Source organism: Mustela erminea, chromosome 14 (genome assembly GCF_009829155.1).
Source record: "Mustela erminea isolate mMusErm1 chromosome 14, mMusErm1.Pri, whole genome shotgun sequence".
NCBI classification, from domain to species: Eukaryota; Metazoa; Chordata; class Mammalia; order Carnivora; family Mustelidae; genus Mustela; species Mustela erminea.
The window spans coordinates 65,479,083-65,502,691 of record NC_045627.1 but is presented as its reverse complement, the minus strand read 5'-3'; the positions used below and the strand labels follow the sequence as shown (position 1 = coordinate 65,502,691).

Here is a 23,609-nt window from a genome sequence, read left to right as displayed (position 1 = left end):
AGGTCATCTCCCAGGTGTTGGTCCAGTCTGCCTAGGGGACCCATGCCTATGCTCACTCTCTTCCTAAGTCTTCTGGCCCTAGTGGAAGCCAGTTATGTTCAGAGAGGTATGGCCTTCCTTGCCTTTCCTGCTTATGGATTCCTTTCCTATGAAATGAACAAGGGCATGAAGCAGTAGCGAAGGACTCCTTGCCCTCCATTATAAAAGCCCATCTCTTGGTCCACTGACATACATACGTTCTAAGAATTCCAAACAGGAGTCCTATCGTTATCTAGAATTCAACCCCTAAAGGGACTGCCCATGCTCTGTCTATGCCCCAGCGTCTATGCCAGGTCTGTGGAGAACCCTCCAGAGCCAGAGGAGCATGGGCAGAGACAGCCCTTCTTTTAGCTGCTTGTCCCCCTCTCATGCCTGAACTCCTCCCACAATTCCTGCTGAGCTAATTGAATCAAGTGCTTAGAAATTAAATCCAATTGAAGACATTAAATGTGCTGGGGTCACTTTAGCTGAAGCTTTCAGTCTCAGCAGGTCACTCTTCCAGAGAAGCCACTGGGCAGGCGAGAGGATCACATGGGACACTGCCACCACACCATCTAGACCCACCAGACACTGCCCCCGCCCCTTCTGGTGGGCTGGGGCTCTTGTGCTCGCAGCCCAGTGAAGATCCTGGGGAAGGTCAGACAAGTAGGCTCAGTCACTCAGTAGCCATTCCTGGGAGAGTTGGAGGCAGCCCAGCTCAGTGATAGCCCCTGGCTTCAGAAAAGCAGCTAAGCCAAGGGAAGGGGCCTCATACCAAGAGCTTTTCCTTCCCACTCTGTATCCTCACCTCGATCCCCCACATCAATCACTCCCCAAATCTGGAAAACAAGGAATCTAGGACAGGGCAGGTGACAAGGGAGAAGGGCAGGAAAGTTGAAAGGGAAGAAGGAGCAAAAGAACCAAGAATGTCTTGAGAAGCACCTGGTTCACACTTTTCCTTTTCTTCCTGGTGGGCCAATGGGGGTCATCAGATCAGGGAAGAAGGTACCCTCAGAATGAATGTAGCCCAGAGACGGGGGTCTTGCAGTGGCTGAGGTTGGGGGTCTTTCTGAGAGAAGAGAAAACTGTAGTCCACTCGCCTGAGATGAACCTGTTGGAGGCTGGGCTCATCTTTGCACTGCATCCCTGACCCCCTCCTAGCAGGGTGGGCACTGGGGGAGACCCAGACGAGGAAGGAGAACAATAGAGAAGATGGGGCTGACATGGAGAATGACCTGGACAGGACTCTTAACAGACTTACCCTGGTCGGCGCTGATGGTGGTAGGAGTGCCTAAGAGTTGGAGCGGGGTGGGGGCGGGGAGGGTGTCACCGTTTCCTTAGTGTCCTTTCTGGCCCTGCTCCCTCCTCCACCGCCAGGACCCCTAGCTTCAGGTTTAGGGGGTAGTGTTGCTGGAGAACCAGTCTCTCTCCCCGCACTTCCCAGCTCACCCTTTCACCGGGTTCCTCCCCCGAGCGGCAAAGAGGAGGGGGCGGGGGTAGGGGGAGCCAATCCCGGCAGCGCCAAAGGGGGGAGGCGGCGGTGACAGCCAAGGGGAGGGGGCGGGAGAAGAGAGGCGGCTTGGCTCTAGCTTGGTGCTTAGCTCCGCTCTGCCTCCGGCTCTGCGCTCACCTACTGCCCAAGGCTCCTGCTCCTGCCCCAGGACCCGCAGCGGGACCCCAGTACATCCCAGACAGCCCCAACCCAGACAGCGTGCAACGCCGCCAGGGGGCGCCGTGTGAGCGCCCTATCTTGGCCACCCGGCGCCCCCTCCCACGGCCCAGGCGGGACGGGACGGGGGCGCCGGGGGCCATGCGGGGCCAGGGCCGCAAGGAGAGTTTGTCCGATTCCCGAGATCTGGACGGATCCTATGACCAGCTTACAGGTGAGTCAGGGGCTCAGGGGTCGCGGGAGGGTGCGTAGATTCCATCCCCCAGACCCTTAAGCCTATCTGACCCTGACCAGGCCCTTACTCACACTCTGCCCCATTCCCAGGCACCCTCCAGGCTGTGAGGGGCAGCAGAACAGTGGGCTTTAAAGCCTTGGGTCCCGTGGGGGGTGGGGGAGACAGGCGGGCAGGTGGGAAGAGGCAGCAGGTGTGGGCGTGTGTGACACAAAGCTAGGAGAGTGTCTGGAGTGGGAGGTGTTACGTGCGTGAGCGCCTGTCATTCTCTGTGTGTGTCTGTGTGTGTATATGTGTGTGCACCTCCCTCAGCTGGCCGCCATGTGCCCTAGCTTTGGTGATAGGGTGAGTGTTTTTGTTGGCTGTGCAATTGTATGATCTTGTCGGATGTTCGAGTGAGGTTGTGTAGGACTCTTGTATTAATGAAGTTGTTTTGACCATGTGTCTCTGTTCTATGTGCAGCTTTATGCTTTGAGTGTGTGACTCTGTATGAAGTGACATCTGACTATCAGACTGTGTCAGGGCTTCACTTTATGGGGTGTATATCTCTTTGTAAGACTTCATTGACTGTGACTCTCCTGGGGCAAGCATTTGTTAAAGTAGGTTGTATTGTGTTTGTAATGGTGAGACTACGCAGATTATATTGGCATTTCGTGCTGATTGTGTACTTTCGTGTGGCAATGTCTGCAGTGGGGTTCTCTGAGTGTTTATGACGTGTCTTACCCTTGCTGCCTCTCTGGTTTCCTGGCGTAGAAGGGGGCCTTTACCGCATACCACGGCTTCCTTGCATTTTCCACAAACAGCCCAGGTGGACCCAAGGAGGGACTCTAGAGTCTGCCCAGCCTGGCTCCCAAGAACAGCACCTGGCCCTTCTGGGGAGGCTTTGTTTAATGTTAGGTCATCGATTCTGCTGCCCCCCCACCCAGGAAAGTACTCAGAGATCATTCTTTCAACTGAAGCTCCTTTAACCACCTTCAACCACCCTCTAAGAACTTCATCCAGTCCTGAAGGAAAACATCCCATCTAGCTTCCCCTCCAGACCCAGAGGTAGAAGCTCTTGGCCTGGAAGTTTCGTGTGACCTCCCCAGACTACTTTGCTGCCCAGGCATGCTCTCTCTCCCGCTGTATGGAGTACGCATGGGCCCTCACATATTCCTGGGTTTGGTAGACAGACCCACGTGTTTGTGTGGGTGACTGTGTCACCTTGTATACATTTCCATGTGTGTGTGTTTTCTGTCTCATTGTGCAACCTGCCCAGGAACTCCAACAATGAATGGGAGGAGGGAGACTGTCTCCTGTATCTGAAACAAGTTGGGGAGGTGGGGGGAGCCCATGATCTTTGTCTGTCTTTAGGGGAGTGAGGTTAAGTCTCCAGGATGGGAAACAGGACTAGGATCTACTACCTTGGGAAAATGTCTCACCTTCTCATTGACCCTGGGGAAGTCCTAGTTCCTATGCTGAGACTCCCAGAAGGGAGAGCCCTTTGGCCCAAGCAGGCCCCAGATATGCACCCCAGATGTGGTTCAGACTGGGATGGAATCCAAAGGTCCAGTTCTGCTTTGACCTCTGTTTTCACCAACTCAGGATCCTTGAGAGTTTAAGGCCCCAGGGCGCTCATTAGCACCACATTAGTCAGTGTTTGCTTCCTGTTTTAATTGATTCTCCCCTTTAGTGGAATCATTCCCTCCTCACTTGCCTATTTGAAATAGAGACTGGACGAAAGTGAGAAGCACTTGTATTGGAAGGTGCAGGAATGAGGCTTCTATTACTTTTGCTCTCTGGGTCTCACTTTTCTCATCTCTGTAATAGAGAATACTACACACATCTTGCTTGTCTGCCTCCCAGGGGAAATATGTTAAATGTTGGCTAGTGTCAAGAATGGGTGTTCATCATCAGCATCCTCACCGTACATAGCTCCACACATGACTTGGAAAGTAGAAACAGCACTACCAGGAGCTCTCCTTTCAAAGAAAGGCTTATCTTACAGCAGCAGACAATTGAGATTGGGACTCCCCCGATAAGGTGATATAAAGTGCTGGGTGCCCTGAGATGCCTGAGCGGAAGCCTGAAGGGGAATCATTGTCAGAGGTGCTGAAGAGCACTCTGGATGGATGTACTGCCTTGCCTTCCTAGTTCCCAAAGTTCCTTCCCTGGGCAGGCGGGATTCCTGTGATGGGTATGGGAGTGGTCTTTGGCTTCGTCTGGTCTATTAGGTCGACAGAGAGGGAATTCTTAAGTCATCAAGGCATCCTGGGTATACCCCTGATCACTTTACTCCTCCACTTCTCCATACACAAAACTGGAAGAGATTTGGTGGGGGGCGGGGGGGCGGTGCGGAGAATCTGAGCCCTACTCCGCCCCAGATCTACCCCCCCTGGTCTTGCAAGCCTGGTGTAGAAGGGGCGGCGTGGAAGTGCGGCGTGGTGGGCAAAAGCAGCAATCAGTGGCAGTCCTGTTCAACCCAGAAGCAAAGAAAGGACTGGGTACAATGAGGAGAGATTTGGGATCTGGCTGGCCAAGGCCTGAACTCGGATCCCTGTTCCTAAATATCGTTTCCCCAGTCTGGGGCGCCCCCGTGTGGTTACAGAGCTGCCATGCTTACGGAGCTGATTCCAAATGGGAAGGTCGCCTCCAAATCGAGTGCAAAATTTGCTTGGAGTTTAGAGGTGACTCGCCTAAATCCTAAATGTAGGATTTTTAGCCAAAAATGCAGGATCCCAGTAGGAGGAGTGGAACTATGTCTCTCTCTTAGGCTGTCCTGGCAGTTTGAAGCCGTCAGTGGGTCCTGAAAGGGTTTACTTTGGGTACAGCCCAATAGAGAGGAATCCTGGAAAGGGTCGGGGCTGGGAATGAGGGGAGGAGAGCTTGTTCTTCATGCATTTGGCTGGCGGCATACGATGGGAGAATGTGAAGCCACTGGAGCAAGACAGAGGGACACAAAACACAAAGTTATGAGAGAAAGGGATTGGGAGCCACCTCTTTTTTACCACCCCACTACGATGTCCAGCTCCTCCTCCTTCCTCTTGCTCTCTCTCCCATTGGTTTAGGAAGTATGGAAGTGTAGGAAGTTGCCATGACAACTGTGTCCTTTTACCCCGTGCCAAATTGGGAGGAGGAGGTGTGCGACAGGCAGAGAAGGAAGGGCTGAAGAGGGGCAATAAAGAATAAGGTTTTTTATCCCCTCGTCCAGCTCCTTTTTCACAACCCGTGGGTACCTCCCTTCCCCACCAGAAATCCAGAAAACATTCCCAAAGAAGGCTGTGAGAGAGTCGGTCCCCCCTCCCCCACCCCTGCCCCACCCAGTCCAGGAACTCTAAGGATGGGTGCTTCAGATGACGGGGCCAGGGTGCGTTTTCCCCCTTGCAACCCGAAGGAGAGAGCGAGCGGAAGAAAACTCTGCTGTGCGAGATTCTGGTTCTGCAGGTCCCGCCCTCCCGCGCCGCCCACGCAGGGCCCACGCGAGTGGGGGCGGAAACCCGACCGCCCCGGGCCTTGGGGGCGGAGCTTGGCCAGTGCGCTCTCAGCAGGACCATGAACCGGTGCCCCCGCAGGTGCCGGAGCCCGTTGGGGCAGGCGGCGAGATCCCTCTACCAGCTGGTGACTGGTTCGCTGTCGCCAGGTATGAGGAAGGGAGGAAGGGGCTGGACCCTTCAAAAAGTGAGTGAAGTGGGATAAGAACCTTACGGGGTGGGGAGGGGAAGGGCCCCTCAGAGATGGAGGGAGCGGGATCCCTCAAAGGAAAGGGTTTAAAGGGCAAGCTCCCTGACAGAGTGGAGCTAGAAATAGGGTTTCTTACAGAGAAGGTGGAGGATAGAGGTCTTCAAAGAGGAAAGGGTCGGGGGCATTATGGTCCCTCAAGTGGTGGAGGATGAGGCAGGGCTTTTCACTGAGGATAGAGGAGGAGGCCTTAAGCAGGTGGGTGCGAGGGGCAATGCTCCTCGCAGGGATATAAGGAGGAGGTTGCAGGAGAACAGGGAAGAGGCACAACCCTTTCCTAAATTGCTTAGTTTAATGGGATCTTAAGATGATGGAGGTCAGTGTCCAGAAGGAAAAAACCCTGAGGTGGGACAGGACCAACATGAACTCAGCTAGAGAGTTCATGAATGATGGGATGAATAGACTAGTGTGGCATAAGGATTGTATATCACCACTTTATCCATCTCCGGGAGTTTGTATGAACAAGGCTATGCATCACTCAGCTTGTGATCACTAGGTCTGTGCATCCTTGGGGTTGTATACCTTTGGGATTCTGTGACATTGAAACTGCGTGTACCTGAGGTTCTATGTTTTAGGGTTAGGTTGAGGGTTCCTGAGTCACACTAAGTGAATTCTGTAGTCTTCCCAAGATTGTACCTTGGTCTGGGATGTGTGGAATTTATGATATGTGGATTGTGAATATCATATCACGGTACTGCTGAGATTTACACACACCTCCCCTTGGGTTTCCTTAGGGCTGCCTGGGCAAGGCCCACAGAACCTAGCATCACCTCCCCACCTGGCCTGGAGAGACCAAAACAACATAGCCCCATGGCAGTCTGGGATCTGTAGTTCTCTGGCTCTCTCCATGGTATCCTCTTGAATCCCTGGAGGCCTCTCCTTGCCATGTGTTCCCCAAAAGGAAGGGAGATAGGGCTGAGCCAGAGCTATGCTTGGCAGTCTCTTGGGGAACATGCATCCCTCAAGCCCCCTGCTTGGACCTGTCTCCAGTGACAGATGGCTGGAGCCCGGCAGGGCCAGCTCTCAATCATAGCAGGAATGACTTCCAGGCCCCAAAATAGCCCCAAAGCCTGGGGAGTTCATTAATCACCTAATGCAGCTGGGGGCTGCTGTATCTCCTGGCCTGGCTGGGGATGGAGTGGGGCTGGGGAACTGAGAGAAGAGCTCTGGGGTTGTCACTGGCTGGGGTCTTCACTGCGGGGTCAAGGACAGATGAAAATGGTACAGCTACATAGGGTGGGTTCCCTCTTAAGGCAGTATTCTGGGTTTGAACTGTGAGACACAAGTGCTCGCTTCGGCAGCACATATACTAAAATTGAACTGTGAGACACAAACAATTAAATGTTAGGAGTATCTCTGCAGTGAGGTTTGAGGGACCTAAGGAAGGCCCACCTAATGCTTCAAGATAGTGTTCCCTTGAGCCCTCATTCTGCCTGAAGTACTTCCATTAAGATTTCAGTCCCTTGGGTGAAGAGCTAAGTGATACAGGGATGCTTAGGGAGGACAGATCTGAGCAAGTTTCTCTCTGGGCCCTGGGACTTGAAAGATCTCTCAGTGGGGAGAAAGGAGAGTCTGGAAAACAACTCACTCTTTCATTTACAGACCTTCCCACCAGAGGCCTTATTAATTAAGGACCTTGAGTCACTGTGAGGCTGGGTCAAGGTCTCTGAAGGTTGAGGGTGAGGGACAGAAGAGGAAGGTCCAGGAACAGGGAAACAGCCTGCGAGGTTGTCAATCTCTCCATCTGTGAATCAGCAGCAGAGAACCAGAGGTGACTGTGCTGCCTCTTTCATTCCAGATAGTCTGGCTTGGCATGCAAGGCTCCATGGAATCTGAGCCATTCTGGTCTTATCACTTACGGCTCCCCCAACACAAACTAAGCTACAGTCATCCAAGACTCCTTGACACCCCCACACACATTGGAAGGACGGGCTGGCAGATCTTTGGTCCTGGTTTAAGTCTTGATCCATCCTTCATCATCTGTGCTATCTTGGGAAAATCACTTCCCCTGAGCCTCAATTCTTTCATCTGAAAATGGGTACACTACTACTCACTCTGACCATGTCCCTATCTCTCAGGTGTATTATGAGGACTAAGTGAAATAATATATGTAAAGTGTCCAGGACACAAAATGTGCTCAATAAACGTGGATCCCTTGTTAAGATAGACTGTTGACATTTAGCTATCTTTTAAGAACCAGCTCAGGGGCACCTGGGTGGCTTAGTTGGTTAGGCATCTGTCTTCAGCTCTGGTCGAGATCTTGGGGTTCTGGGATGGAGCCCTGCATCTTCAGGCCCCCTGGTCAGCAGGGAGCCTGATTTTCCCTCTGCCTCTGCCTGCCACTCCCATTGCTTGTGCTCTCTGTGTCAAACAAATAAATAAAATCTTAAAAAATAAAAAAAGCTCAAAAAATACCCCCTCCAAGTTTTTCCTGACCTCCCAGTTAGAGAGCTTTTACAGTTAAATGAGCTTTTACAGTGTATTTCTTGGCCTGCCTAGAATAGTTCCTACCACATAGTGGTTATATGCCTACTACATAGTAGGCACATAACAAATACATTTTGAATGAATAGAAGTTTTAAAATTCTCTCTCCCTGTCTCAGCTGTCTCTCCTTACCCAGTGGAAGCCAGAACCCCGTTTAGTTACCTTTGTTCCACAAGCATCAGATCAGATCAGAGTCTGGCATTCAATTTATGTAAGTCCAATTTTAAACATCTTTGCCCTTTAGGAGCTTGTGAATCTAGTTGAGGAAACAGGACTGATCCAGAAAGATCTGGGATCAAATACGCATCCTTTCGTCTTGGCTAGGTGACCTCAAGCATGTCTCTCTATCTCTATGGACCTCCTTTATCTCATCAGTGAAATGGGCACAATACTATTGACTTTACCGACTTCATAGGGTTGTCGTAAGAAGCCATCAAGATAACAACGTTTGTCGAAATGCTTTGTTAATTAAGGGTTATAGAAATGTAAAGGGGAGGAGATGTTATGTTATTAATAATGGTAGCAAACACTTCACAGTCATTCTGTGCCAGGACTTATTCTAACAGCTTTCCATGTATTAATTCATTTACTCCTCTCAGCAACCATATGAGGTGGGAATCAGAGACACACACAGTTTAAGAACTTGCCCAGTTAATTGCATCTGACAAAACCAGGATTTGAACCCAGGGAACCTGGCACTCTGGCCCACTCTGTTCCCTATGCTTTCTCCTTTTACTATTCCCACTTAATAACATTACAGAATTAGGTGCTAAGTTTTGAAAGCCCAAAATTGAGTTCACTAGAAATTCAGGTAGCTGGGAGCCTGCTGAGGGCTGGAGGTGCTGTTAGGTAAGAAATGTAGAACAGGAGAACAGAAAGGAGGGCATTCACAGCAGGAGCAAAGGCACAGAGATAGCACCGAGTTTGATGTGTTTGGGGGACAGTGAGGAGGCCAAAGTGACTGGAAAGAAAGGAATCTGCTGAGGATGGTAGGGGGAATTAAATGCCAGGTGTAGAATTTGGGCAGTAATAGGGAGATATTTGGTGGTTTCATCTGTAAATCCGTAACCTCTAAGGTGTGGGAAACCAAAAGCAGTTTCTACATTGACTTCTTCCTGGAGGAGGGGTAGAGGGGCAAGCAGAGGACCAAGCCAGCCTATGGCACACCCTTCTATCCTTTCCACACTTTCCAGGGATGTTGTGGGGTGGGGCATTAGGGAAGGGGTGAAATAAGGTATGAGACGGACGCCTGACCCCCAGTGGTGGCCGTGTAGAACTGCAGATCAGTGAACTTCAAATTGAAGTGGTTGGGACAGCCCCACCCAGACTTCCACCCCACAGCTGGACAGGAGACACACTCATCCCAGAGCTGGACAAGAGGGAGGACTCTCTCTGGGGTCAGCCCCCCTAACCTGGCCTCCTGATTGGGCAAGCTGTCTAAGAAGGGAACCAGTGTAGTGTGTCAGACTGCGTTAAAACTGAGGCTCTGACTCTTACTGATCTTGGTGATTTTTCTTAACTTCCTTTTTGCCTTAGTTTCACCGCCTGTAATATGGAGATAATGGTACTTCCTTCATAGGTTAATTATGAAAATTAAATGTGATCATGTCTTGGGGTTCCTGGATGGCTCAGCTGGAAGAACATGTGACTCTTGATTCTGGGGTTGTAGGTTCTAGCCCCACGTTCGGTGTAGAGATTACTTAGAAGATAAAATCTTAGGGGTGCCTGGGTGGCTCAGTCGGTTAAATGTCTGCCTTCAACTCAGGTCATGATCCCGGGGTCTTGGAATCGAGGCCCACATCAGGCTCCTTGCTCAGCCAGCAGTCTGCTTCTCCTTCTCCCACCCCCCCACTTGTGTTCACTCTCTTGCTGTCTTTCTCTGTCAAATAAATAAATAAAATCTTTTTTAAAAAATAAAATCTTAAAAAAAAATGTGATAGGAGGGCGCTTGATATAATGAGCACTGGGTGTTACATGCAACTGATGAATCACTAAATTCTTCTTCTGAAACTAGTAATACACTATATGTTAACTAATCTGAATTTCAGTTAAACATTTTTTAAAGTATGATCATGACTCTAAGCACATAGCACGTTATCTAGCACATAGTGAGTGCTTAGTCAGTGTTCACCAGCTGTGGCAGCAGTTCAGAGGCTCCTGTCTTCTGGCTCACAGGCTCTGCAGGCCTCTCCCCCCTTACAAATATGCATACCTGCCCCCCCCCCCACATGCACACAGCCACCACCACCATTACCACTACTGGGAAGGAGGAGGGGGATGGAGGAGGGGCTCCAGGAATGCTCCAGCGGGAGAAGTAGATGGTTTCCTTGAAGGGTTCAGATTTCCCTCATACTCCAGCTTCTCCATCAACTCAGTAACGATTTTCAAGGAGTAGGCCAGACTTGCAGATCCTGGGTGAGAGGAAGGGAGGAGCTCCCTCTCTCTGCTCCCAAGGAATTTGAATCTGGGAGGGGGAGGGGAAAAGTAGCTACAATAAGTCCGTCCCCTCCCTAGAGGGTCTCGATAAGGCTAAGGAGCCTTTTTCCTGCCTAGGCTATAGTACTTAATCCTCCTTCCCTTGGGCCTCAGTTTCCCTGCCTGTGGCCTATGGAAAGGGAGTGCTTTCTGCCTCATGGTCACCATGGCAACCACAGATCAATGTTGATAGTGTCCTCCTGACTGGAGAGGTCACTGCTTTCTCCCCACTTATATTCTCATACAGCTCCACGCAGATGCAATTACACAATCACTGTAGACCCATACTCTTAATATAGGACACATCTCTACTATCAGTCCTCAGACCCACATCCCACAGCCCTGCTAAACACATATGCCTCATAACTCCTACACACTCAGAAACACTCCAGTGCACTCACACACACGTACCAGGGACACCCAGGTCACTTACCCACTTACACCTAGCAGACATATACACAATTCTGTGTAAACCACACACAGAGATACACATGGTCAGACACAGGAACCCACACAAGAAAACACCTAGCCGTTTACATTCTGCCACATACATCTGTTACTTATACATGCGTGGCTCACAGTTTCCCTCATACACACACACACACAGACACACACAGGCACACACAGACACTGCCCTTCCCTGCCCTCTCCCTGAGCATTGCTCCTCCCTCTGCCCCCCTCCCTCTGGCACAGAGTAGCCACAAGGTGTCTGGGGGAAGCTGTCCTCAGGGATAGAGGCAGGTCACCGCCTTCCTCCTCTGGCCTGGCCTGTTCTGGCCCATATCCTTCTCGCCAAAGGCTCCTGAGGAGATGCCAGTCCGTAGGCTGAAGTGGCCCTGGAAAGAGGAAGAGGTTGTGGCTGGGAGGCTTGTGGGGCAGAGGCGGGGTGAGGGGGCGGGAGAGGGAGGAGATCCTGGGAGGGAGAGGGGGAGGGAGGCTGCCGGCAGTCCTACTCCTGCTGGGGAGCCTGAGGGGGAGGTGGTGTGAGGAGGGCTGCCAGTGTGCCCGGGGCCTCAGCTGGAGGGGGGGTCGGCCATGCCCCAGGCCCACCATGAACCTGGAAGGGCTGGAGATGGTTGCTGTGCTTGTGGTCCTCGCTCTGTTTGTCAAGGTCCTGGAGCAGTTTGGCCTCTTTGAGCCTGTCTCCTTGGAAGGTAACCCAGGTGTCTGGCTGTGTCTGGGCTGCTGACTGGAGGAGCAGCTACCCTGCAGCACTGGGGAGGGGGTCCTCTGCTTTTATGACTGGGGGCAGGGGTAAGCATGTTAGTGATGGGATATGGCGTCTGGGGGAGGTAAGGAGGGGTGCTTGGGGCAACAGGACATCTGAGAGAGGTAAAGAGGGAAATTCAATGCGTGGGTGGCGGGGAGGGGCTTCTGGGGGAGGTGAGGAGGGAATCTGGGGGCTGGGTGTCTAAGGGAGGTGAAGAGAGAGGGTGTTTTGGGGGGTGATGAGGGGCACAGCATGGGAGGACTGGGGTATGGAGATGAGGGGACTCTACTGCGGACATGAGGTGAGGTCTGGAAACAGGCAGAGCTATGGCGTAGAGAAAGGAAGTTCCAGGGATCTTGAGATAACACCAGACTTCTGGGGGAGTCCCTTTGGGGCCAGGGGCCCACAGTGGCTCTGAAGATGTGTGTGACTCTCCACACCTCCATCCTTGCTGGTGAAGTTACAGAGTGTGCTTGGACTGTGTGTGAGAGACACAGGGGGTATGGCCATGTGTTCGTCTGTGTGAAAGAGGACCAAGTGTGTGACTGTGTGAGCCTTTGTATGTGACAGGGATGTGATTTAACGTGTCAGAGGGACAGGGTATGTGGCTTTGTGAGATGGAGAATATGACTGTGCCTGAGGGGGCAGGTTGTGTGGCTTGGCCCCTTGGGGTATTGGATTGTGTGTGTGGCTGCTCTCAGAGTTCCCTGAGGAAATCCTAGCTCCATACTCAAGGCTTGGGATGGGCGTGGGCTCAGGAGGGACAAGAGTGTGAACACTGTGAATGAGACGTTTATAGATCAGCTCTGGCAAGAGAGTGAGGGGTAGAACGATCAGGGACCTTGCTTCCCAGGGCCCCTTGCCTTCCAAGTTTGTCTCAGGATCTCCGGGGCCTAGACACTGGGAATGAGAAATCAATTCTCCACATCACCCCAAAGTCTAGTGAGGAGAGAGGAGAGTGATATTGGAAGTAGAGAAGGGAATGTGCTCTGCCTCCCCTGAGAGATTTGGCCTCTCCCTCCTGTTCACACAGACTGTGCAGCTCCATATTCTCCATTTCCACCAGGGACAGAAAAATAGGCAAGAACCATGATAGGAGGGCTCTAGGGCAGACACCAGGGAGAACTGGAAAGATGTGAAAGGGAAGTGGAGACAAGAGAAAGGGTCAATGAATTGCCTGCTCTAGGGTTCAGTAGGAGCAAGAAACTCCCAAATCACCTGCTATCCTCTGCTGCATTTATCAGAGTGGGGTTGGGAGCAAGGGTTGGTCCTAGATGAACTGGGATTCATCCAATCCTGAAAGGATGAAGTCAGTTTGGCTCTGACGTGCCATGCCCTTTAGACTGTGGTGGGAAGAGGGGTCATTCAGGAAACCCAGGTGTTCAGTAGCCTGAAGGTAGCCCTTTCCCCTCCCACATTTCAGGGGAGCCTAGAGGAGATGGAGTCCTGGGAGCAGGGAGGGGACCAGGGAAAGGGCGGAAGTGTGAAGATGGGGAGGTTGGGGGGGGTGCCGTCCCCCTCCCCCATCCTTCCCAGTCCAGCTGCAACCGCACCACCGGAGGCCCCAGGCGCAATCCGGCTTTGGGAAACCAAAGCCGGGGTTAATGGAGCCTTGGGCTGGGGGCCAGGCCGCCATCGATCCCCCACTCAGCCCATGGTCTCCCTCCTACTTCTCCGTAGCTCTGCAGGGGGAGGGGAAGAGAGGACGCATTGGAGGGTGAGGCATTTATTTTAAGCAGTTACCTCCTGGGAGCAGGGCCGGGTCCTGAAGGGTGAGGCCTGGTTTTGGGGGGTGGAACCTGCATGGGAGCTGGGATGCCCTAGTAACCTACAACCCAAGGAAGTTGGCCAGTCAGTGTACTAGGGCCCTGTTGACTCTAATCCCACAGTCTGGAGGTGGGTGCTGTTGGGAGACAGGCACACCAACGCAGAGCCCTCCTTGGGATGCACTTAGAGCTGTAGGACACAGGTGTATATAAGGGGAAGTGAGGGGAACTGTGGTCAGTGGCTCTGGATAGCCTCACTTTACAAAAAATACTCATCTCCAAGGTCTGTTATTGCTTCAAAGTTTGCTATCACATCACCTTCAAAGACATGGGAGGGGAAACACTTTTAGGGTGGATGACCTAGCTGAAGAGGAACTTTGTTCCACTGGCAGGGAGATTCTAGGTGCCCTGGGATGAGGAGTTACATAAGGAAGGGTGGGCAGAACAAGCATGGGTTCTGTTGGTGATGTGCAGTCTTGGGTATCTGGGTGCCATGGGCACCTAAGTCACAACATGATATGGCTATGTGTCGTGGTAACCTCGATATGTGTCATAATGTTACAGGGTCACAGTGTATTTATTATACTGCCCTTAACACACGGTGTCATGATGTCCCATGTGTTTTTGTATGGTTTGATCATGCAGCATGTAAGAAAGCCTGTGTGGGTCCTCATATATGTGTGTCATTTTTCCTAGGCCACATCTGTACATGTTTATATTAAGGAATACTGTGTCAAAATGTGTGTGTATCTGTGTATGTGTGCATGTGTTGGGGCCTCCTTAATTAGGCCATTGGGTTTGAGTGAGTTGCATGGTATCAAGCTGTCTCTGTATGGCATCCGTCACCGTGATTTATCATTCTGTGTGTTACTATACATGCTTGTCACTGTGTGTGTGTGAGAGAGAGAGACAAAGACATAGAAGTGTTCCTAACCACGCAGAACTTGGGTTGGACATCACACTTAGAGGTCCAGCTATAGCACTGGAGCCAAGGGCCTTGGGTCAGCAGCCACGGAGGCCAATGCCACCTCCCCTTGGTGGCCTCACTGTCCCCAACCGCGCCCCATTATACAAGATGCCTGAGTGGACTTTCTATGCCTGTGAAACCCGCTGGGCTTCCCTAACCCAGCCCCAGCTACTCTCACCATTCTCCTCCAGCCCTCTCCCAATACCCCAGCCCTCAGGGTTGATTTGTGATGGTGGGGAGGGGGAATGGAAGGATAGTGGAGGTTAATGTGCCTTCCTGGGGTCTTCTCTCTTCCCAGGCCACCCTCCGGGGCCCACTAAAAAAGCGCTGAAGCAGCGGTTCCTCAAGCTGCTGCCTTGCTGCGGGCCCCAGGCCCTGCCCTCAGTCAGTGAAAGCAAGTGCCTCTCCTGTGCTTCCGGGGGCGGGGCCCGTATGTGTCGGGGTGTGACCAGTGTGACATAAGCGGGCCTGCGTGTGTGTGTGTGTGTGTGTGTGTGTGTGTGTGTGTGTGCGCGCGCGCGCGCGCGTGCGCGCGACCGGTGGGGGTGGGCGCTAGTAGGTCCGAGTGTGGGGAGGGCCCAGCTACCCGGCAGGAGCCGGCGTGGCCAGTTGGGGGGGCGGGGCCCGATTGTTCCGTGGACGTCACCGATCAGCAAAATGAGTGAGCCCCGGGTGTCTGGGCGTGGCCAGAGTGGCAGGACTGAGGCCTGAGACTGCGTGGGTATGGCCAATGTGGCGGGGCAAGACCAGACAGCTGTGAGCTCTGTGCGTGCCAGAGTGCCTACGTCTGTGGCCCCCTGCCCGCCCCGGGCATGTTTTGGGCCTCGAGATGCATGTCTCCCCTGCCCTGACCTGGCTGGATGCAGGTGCCTAGGATGGAGCCCACCTTCCTCCAGATGCTAGGATACTTGGGTTTCCTAGACCCAGCTGGTCCCGAACTGAGTGGCCTCACTTTGTCTCCAGGCCTGTTTCCTCAGTTTGGGCCTTGCCCACCCCCATAGGATCATACTGAATTTTGCAAGCCAGGGAGACCCATTTGTAGTTATTTGAGAGTGTCATTGTGTTTCATTCCACTGGGTCCCACGTGGGGGTCGATTCGGGAAAAATGACAGTCGTGAGTCCCACATGCATGTGTGCGTGGGGTCTGTTTCGTGTGTGTCTGTGCTCGTTCATTATGTGTGCCTCTGCGCGCGGGGGTGGGGTGTGTGCATTTGTAACACGCAGGTCTGTGAGATTTGCTGTTGAGTGAGGGGTGAGGTGTGTGTCTGCCTTTGGCCGGGTCTTCCACTTTCTCGGTGACAGTTCGCTCCCTTCAGCATTAGCAGTCCCAGCTTCCCTCCGCCCCCACAGACCCCGCCCGCTGGACCCAGGTGACTTACTTTCCTGGTGGGGGCGGGCACGGGGGCCTTCGGGAACGTGGGGTGGGAGCACTTGCCTGGGGACTTGATGTTGGGAGCTGGGCAGGACTGAAATAGGGCCATGGACGAAGCCTTAGCTAAGGTTTACCGGGAGCAGGGTAGGGGTGGGGACTGGATGGGCTTGGCTGGAGCTGGGCGGGGCATGGCTGGAGCATGGCTGGGGTAGGCGGGGATTGGCTGGAGGGAAGGATCTGGGCGGGGCAAGTATGGGGCTGAGGTGATGGGGTGTGGGGCTGCATTGGGGAAAGGCCCCGAGCTTGGACCCTCAGACGCTTCCTCTTGAACCCGGTTTCTCTACCCCTCCCTTTCTGGGACGAAGATGGGGCTGGAGGCCTTCCCCTTCAACCAGGTCAAGGGCCCAGGGGCCAGCGATGAGTCGAACCCCTGGCTCTGGGGCCAGGCCTGCCGATGGGTCCAGCCAACTGATAGACCTGGAAGCTAACCAGCGTCTTCTCTTTGCCTTGATATTCGGGGTCCAGGGAATTGGCAGGCTGATCTCTGGTGTTAGAGTTGGGGAGGATGGGTGGGTCGGTGATTTTGAAGAGGGTTCATGGAGGCCGGGCCTGAGGCGCGGCTGTCCCCCTCTCCCCCCACACTGCCCCCCTGCAGACAGCGTGGAGGATGAGTTTGAACTGTCCACGGTGTGTCACCGGCCAGAGGGTCTGGAGCAGCTGCAGGAGCAAACCAAATTCACGCGCAAGGAATTGCAGGTCCTGTACCGGGGCTTCAAGAATGTGAGTGCAAAGCAGGGCTGAACTGGGTGAGGGGAGAGGCCTATCCAGGACTTCTAAGATTGGTCTGGATGCTTTAGGAATGTGAGAGGAAAGGGGAGGGGGAGGGACCCCTCTTCCCTAGACTTACAACGGGAGGCTTTGGCCAATTTGAGGCAAGGTGGAGCCTGTAGACTGGCCTGCTGGTTAGTTCTGTGTTTTTCACAAACTTGTGCACTGAGAACCCTTTCCTTCCTAAAAATAACTACATGGTGAGCCCCCGGTGACAGGAATGTTTTCCTTCTCTGGGAGCCTCTGGCATGGAGTAGGTGGTGGTGAGTGGAATGGGGTTTTGTTCTGCCCTCAGTCTGGTTTCTGACTCTCCCCCCACCTCCCAGGAGTGTCCCAGCGGAATTGTCAATGAGGAGAACTTCAAGCAGATTTACTCTCAGTTCTTTCCTCAAGGAGGTGAGGGGGCAAGGCCTGAGATGAAGCAGCTATCCATCTCTAGGCTGAGCTGGGGAGAGGGCTCTGGAGGGAATGCCAAGTGATAAGAGGGGTTTGGGGAATCCCACAGAAGGAGGAAGTCATCTCTTGTCTGAAAGCCAAACTTATCCACCCTTATCCTACAGACTCCAGCACATATGCCACTTTTCTCTTCAATGCCTTTGACACCAACCATGATGGCTCTGTCAGTTTTGAGGTGAGCTGGAGGAGGTGGGTCAGGGAGGCCTGTTTCTTGGGGCTTCAGGGCCAGGATCCATAGGCCAAACCCATATTGGAGATTGGGTAAAGGGCATCTGAATATCTCCTCTGTCTCCTTCCCAGGATTTTGTGGCTGGTTTGTCGGTGATTCTCCGGGGAACCATAGACGACAGACTAAACTGGGCCTTTAACTTGTATGACCTCAACAAGGATGGCTGCATCACCAAGGAGGTGTGGGGCAACTGAAGAGTTGGAGAGCTTTTATGTGTGGGGGGAGGTGCAAAGGGCCCCTAGGAGGAAAATGTGACTCACGCATGCTTCATCAGTGAAGGGTGAGGTCTGCCCTAAGCTCTAGGCCTCCTGATTTGGAGCCTGGAGGTTCTGAGGAAGGATTCTTTTCTCTCTTGGCCTAACAGGAAATGCTTGATATCATGAAATCCATCTATGACATGATGGGCAAGTATACCTATCCTGCACTCCGAGAGGAGGCCCCAAGGGAGCATGTGGAGAGCTTCTTCCAGGTGCCTGGGACTGGGTAGGCTGGAGGGTCCTGGAGTGAAGGGAAGGAGGCAAGGTCCTGGCAGAGAACTTGACTGAATTCTGCCTTCCTCTCTCCTGTCATCCCTCCTCTTCTCTCTACCTGACTACTTTTTGGCAGAAGATGGACAGGAACAAGGATGGTGTGGTGACCATTGAGGAATTCATTGAGTCTTGCCAAAAGGTATGGACCCCTGCCAGCCACATTTCCATGATCTGGACTCAGGGTCCAATTCAGCGATGTAAGAGAAAGTTCCTTTGGGGAGAGTTTCATCTCCCTAACTTGCCCACACACCTGAGTCCAGTTCCTTCACAACTTGGGGAGGACTGTCCCTTCCCTACTTCAGATCTCTCGGGTGTCTCCTTCCTTGCTGCCTCTGTCTCTGAATGTCCCGATTTCAGGTGAATGTCCCTCTCTGTGTCGCTGATAAGCTCTTTTTTATTTCTCTCTCTCTCTCCATTCTGCCCCTCCCCCACCATGGCTACAGGACGAGAACATCATGAGGTCCATGCAGCTCTTTGACAATGTCATCTAGCTCCCTAGGAAAGGGGGTCAGTTGTCCTGGGGGGACCATACTCTAGCCCTAGTGCAGGTGGAACTAGCCCTTCTCTTCCCAGGTCTGTCCTCATCCTAGCCCAGCCCTGGGGGCTGTAGGAATCTAAGAGCCTGGGGATTCAGTGGTCCAGATTGCTGGAGCTAAAGGGGCCAGGGCATGGTTAGAATGTATCTGTGGGGTGTTCCCAACTCCCAACAGCTCCCACCCTCTTCCTGCCTGACACTCAGTGCTGAGGGTACCCCTGCTATAGGAAATAAGTGGTTCTGCACCTTCCATCGCCACTTTAGAAACTACAACACTAGACAAAATGTCTCCTGCTATGGTGCTTTCCCTATCCCTGACCTCATATGCATTTCCTCTAAGATTTCCTTCTCAGAGAGTCTGCTCTGTCCATGCACTGACTGGCCTTTCAGACCGGGGCCTTTGAGAGCCTTGTAGGAGGAGGACAAGAAGGCCTGAGCCAAGTGGTTAGATCATAGATGGCTGGGGTAGAGTTCAGAAAGGCCTGGAGATTGTCAGTGACACCTTAAGTCATGCCAGACTATAGCTCTGAGCTCCACAGGTTTGCCATTCCAGGCTATCAGAATATGAATTTCAGGCCCTTCAGAAGACTCTTGTCTCCTTGGAAATATACCCCAGAAATTTCCATACTCTCCTCAGTATTCCAGGAGAGCCTGGGATCCTGATGTTTGGCTCATGCCTGGAATTCCTTCCTCTCCTTACTTTCTGTTTGTGGGGGTGGAGGCAGCAGCAGGGGAATATGGGTGGGAGATGTCCCAGCTGTATCTGCCAAAGTTTTAGCCTACCCTCCCTGATGGCTACAACTTAAGTTTTCATTTGCCATTTCTTCTAGACTTGGAGGCATGGAGTGAGTCAGGGACCATCCAGTGGATGCCTTAGAAGAAAGGGGAAGGAGGCAGGCAGGCATAGCATGCCTGTGAGGGGGCATTCACTAGAATCTTTGATCTACCCAGGCTCTGTTCCCACACCCCACATAGCCTCCTGAATTCCTACTTAGGGTCTCCTCTTGCTTTATTCAATCTACCCAGAGATGCCCCTGTACACACCTAGAAGGCAGGGACCACCCTTGCCATGCTGCCACCCTTTAATAAACCTGCTCGTTCCATTTAGCTCACCCTCCCAGTCAGTCAGGATCTGAGGGGAAGGGCCCTGAGGGAGCCCCCTTTCCCATCAGAACACTGTTGACTGCTTTGCATTTTTGGCTCCTCTGTATATTTTGTAAAATAAAAAAATACACCAATCCAATAAAACACAATGGCTATGCACAGGCTGCTGTCTCTGCCTTTTTGTCCCTCCTACTCCACACATACCTCACAACACTAATTCCTGCACCTGTAGACTTTTAGATTCCAAAGAAAGTGCCTTTCTTTCCCATAGCATAACCTACCCCTGGCAGGAGATCGAGACACAGGTTCTGGAAGGATTGGAAACCTACCTGACCTCAGAGAGGTCCCTATGTGAATCTCTATTCCACATCCTTAGAGGAGATGAGAGACAGGATATTAATATCCCAAAGATTATACCAAACCAGCTGTCTTTTTGCTAGATATTCTTACAAGTTAAGAATTTTTTTTTTTTGAATCAAGAATTTGTAATTTATAGACATCTTAGTTAACCTCAAAGTGCTTTCCTTGCAGGGGATTCCCTTTAGTTTCTAAAGAAAGTTCCTTTGGGAACTTATGTCCAGTATGGACATGGTTTGTGTGTCTACACCAGCCACATTCCTAAAGCATCCAGGCCAAAGGATCAGATGGGGTGGACCCAGGCACCATGGAGCAAGTGACACAAAGGGTAATGGAAACTTCGTATGTGGAATGGCTACCTTTCTTTGTTTTGTTTCTGGAGAGGGGCCACCAAGTGGTAGGTTCCTCCCATCCTTCTCTAGGGTACCATTATGTGGTGGCTAAGCTTCACTATCCATAGTGGGGGGATCAGGCTCTCTCTTCCATCACTGTAAACATTGACAAGATCAACGGAGGAGTATGGTGTCCAAGAAAGAAAAATTTACTTCCAGAATCCATCATTTTGTCATCTGTGTTTCCTATTCACATTATCACGCAACTATCTGCTCCATAAGTCCTTGGATTTCTTTGGGTCACAGCCCCTCTGAAGGATCTGATGGAAGTTATGGACCCAATGTCCAGAAGAAAAAAAATGCACACTTTTTCATATGTGTTTGTATCCCTGAAGCCCGGTCATGGATCTGAAGTTAAGAACCTGTGGTCTAGTCTTTCTCTCAGCCTTCCATTGTACAGAAAAGGAAACAGGCCCAAAATGGGGAGAGGACCTGCTCAAGGTCACCTAGTGAGTTTATAGGAGGAAAGAGACCAGACCCAGTCTCCCAACTCTCTGCCCAGGGTTGCCTTGGGACATAGTAGAGATTTGTGAGTGAAAGATGAATGCCATGCATAACATACATAGTCTAAACAAGGTGACACTGTGACAGGTTCTCATGGTACCCTGTACTTTTCCTTTGTGGCACTTCTCTGTTACTGTATATTTATTTGAGTGATTGTCTTCTTTGATACCATAAGTTTCTGAGGGCTGCTTGAGTACCTAGACTAGGTTTCCTGCCCCCCCATCCTATTCTTGAGGCCTATCATATAATGGGTATTCAATAATTGTGTGAATAATTGTACGATTGGATGAATGAGCATGGTGAGTGTGTGTATGTATCTTAGGTATGGAGACAGTCTCTATGTTTTAGGGTTCATTCAAATTTAAGGGAAATTGAAGTCTAAGCCTGGGTGAGGTGAGAACCCAGAGCTAAGGCACACATATGGGATCCAGAAATAAACAGGAGGTGGGCATTCTGATATTTTTTTCCTGGCCACTGGTTGGGTTCTGAATGTTGTCAGCTGTTCCATCTCAGAACACTCCTTTCATGCCTTCTGGTATTTCATCCTCTCCTGGTTTCCTCTTACCTTTCTGGCCACTGCTTCTCAGCACTTGCTTGGATACTCATCCTTTTCAACTGGAATTCTAACGTTGAGCCCCATAGAAGAGACTCAGGTCTCTTCTCCAAATCACATCCAGTCCCATGGCTTTAAACACCATCTATATGCAGAGAATTTCTAAATTTATATCCCCAGAATTCTCCTCTGAGCTTCAAAACCCGCATATCCAATTGACTATTTGACATATTCATGTGGACCTGTAATGGTCAAACTTAACGTGTTCATTTTTTAAAAAGATTTTATTTATTTGACAGAAAGACAGCGTGTCCAAGCAAGAGGAGCAGCAGGTGGAGGAAGAGGGAGAAGCAGGCTTCCCACTGAGCAAGGAGCTGGACTCAGGGCTTGATCCCAGGACCCTGGGATCAGACCTGAACTGAAGGCAGATGCTTAACTAACTGAGCCACCCAGGAGCCCCACTCTTTTTAATTTTTTTAAGATTTGTATTTATTTATTTGACAGAGAGAGAGAGAGAGACAAACTTAACATGTTCACATGTCCAAAATGGAGCTTTGTGGGGTGCCTGGGTGGCTTGGTCGTTAAGTGTCTGCTTTTGGCTGAGGTCATGATTCCAGGGTCCTGGGATCCAGCCCCGCATCGGGCTTCCTGCTCTGCAGGAAGCCTGCTTCTCTCTCTCACTCCCCCTGCTTGTGTTCCGTTCCCTCTCTGTCAAATAAATAAAATCTTTAAAAAAAAATGTGGAGCTTTGATTCAATGCTTTTTCAGTCTTCCTACTTAATAAATGATACCATCTACCTGGTTGTTCAGGTCAAAATTTAGTAGTCTTCATTTCTTCCTTTCCCTCTACTCCTTTATTTTATTATTATTATTTTTAAAGTAATCTGTGCTTAACATGGGGCTTGAACTCACAATTCCCAGACTCTACCAATTGTGCCAGGTAGGCACCCCCTCCCTCTACTCGTTTAATCAATGATGATTCCACCACCAAAGGTACAGTCCCTCTCTCTGTCTCCACTCCTAGGCCATACCATTATCATGGCTCACTCGCAGATTGCTTCTTATTTTTCCATCTGACGTGGCCCTTCCTTGCGTGGTTACTCTTTATCACATCACTTGATTTCCTCCCTTCATGGCACCTATTACAAACTGAGACCCTGTGTATGTACTGAATTATTGTATGTTTCTCTAACCAGAATTTAAACTCTGTGAATGTAGGGCCCTATCTCATTCATTCCACAAATATTTACCAAAGGCCTACTAACCTCTGGTTCCTGTTGGAGGTACTAGGGGTAGAGGTATGGTTTGGAGAGAGAGTGTGTGGCAGAAATTTAAGTTTGAGAGGTGTAGATACGGAGAGTGGATCTTGCCTGGGCCATGGATTCCAGAGTCTGGACAGCAGATGAAATAGTGGCTGCTGATTTGCTAGCAGTTGACAAGTGTGAAGCAAAGATGAAAGCGTCATAAGACTAAGGGCTGAGATTAGCCGGAATGATAACCCCAAATCCTCCAAGGGACCACAATATCCAATGAAGCTTCTTATGGCTTCAGCTGGCATCACAAGAGGTCCCCTAAGAAAATACTTGCCTCTAACCCCCATCTCAACACTTCATGACTAAAAAGAAAGAGGGATTATAAGAGCCCCTGGAGCTACAAGTTGGGTTACCGCTGGAGGAGCTGAAGATGATACCGACAATACTAAATCTTAATGATCCGAAAGTGACTAATGCTCCTTTCACATGTATACCTCACAAGCTGAAACAGATCTTTTAACCGATATAAATGTAAATAAAGGGTCTATGACAGGGCTACACGGAGCTCTGAGCACAAACGGCCGGCCAAAAGAGGACCCGAGCCCATCTAGGGCCCAGGAAATGATTCCTTAAGGAAATAATGTTTGTGCTAAGGCCCAAGAATCTCACTTCTTCCTTAAACACAGTTCATGCTCCCCAATCCCAAAGATGCCAGGTCTTTTCACCCCTCGCCACAATTGTACCATCTGTCCCACCAGCCTGGAGTGCTCTCTTCGCTTCCTCTCTACTCAGTCTAACTCCTACTCATCCTTTACGTTCCAGCTCAAAAGGAAAGCCATGGCTGCCACCTCTCTCCAAAGGAGGATTAAGTTCCTTCCTCCTCTGAGCTCCCGCAACACCTGGGTACACCGTGTGGGGGGTGTGCATGTACTTGCTTGTCACCACCACCATACTGTG

The 23,609-nt window shown here is 51.3% G+C and overlaps 1 protein-coding gene across 9 annotated transcripts; it reads left to right on the top strand.

Annotated features, from left to right (window-relative positions):
• The first annotated feature begins 25 nt into the window (after nucleotides 1-25).
• On the top strand, nucleotides 26-19,752 carry KCNIP2 (potassium voltage-gated channel interacting protein 2). Of its 9 annotated transcripts, XM_032311845.1 has the most exons (11): nucleotides 26-1,735; nucleotides 1,818-1,901; nucleotides 14,838-14,933; nucleotides 15,856-15,909; nucleotides 16,567-16,691; nucleotides 17,066-17,135; nucleotides 17,300-17,370; nucleotides 17,496-17,603; nucleotides 17,789-17,893; nucleotides 18,031-18,093; nucleotides 19,320-19,752. In XM_032311845.1, exons 2-11 carry the CDS (start codon nucleotides 1,829-1,831, stop codon nucleotides 19,470-19,472), a joined length of 918 nt encoding a protein of 305 aa, XP_032167736.1. In that variant the 5' UTR covers nucleotides 26-1,735; nucleotides 1,818-1,828; the 3' UTR covers nucleotides 19,473-19,752. The 9 variants fall into 9 exon arrangements, with proteins under 9 accessions (XP_032167736.1, XP_032167737.1, XP_032167741.1 ...); XM_032311847.1 differs by having other exon boundaries at nucleotides 1,342-1,901; nucleotides 18,398-19,455; XM_032311846.1 differs by lacking the exon at nucleotides 15,856-15,909 and having other exon boundaries at nucleotides 26-1,901.
• Nucleotides 19,753-23,609: the final 3,857 nt, after the last annotated feature.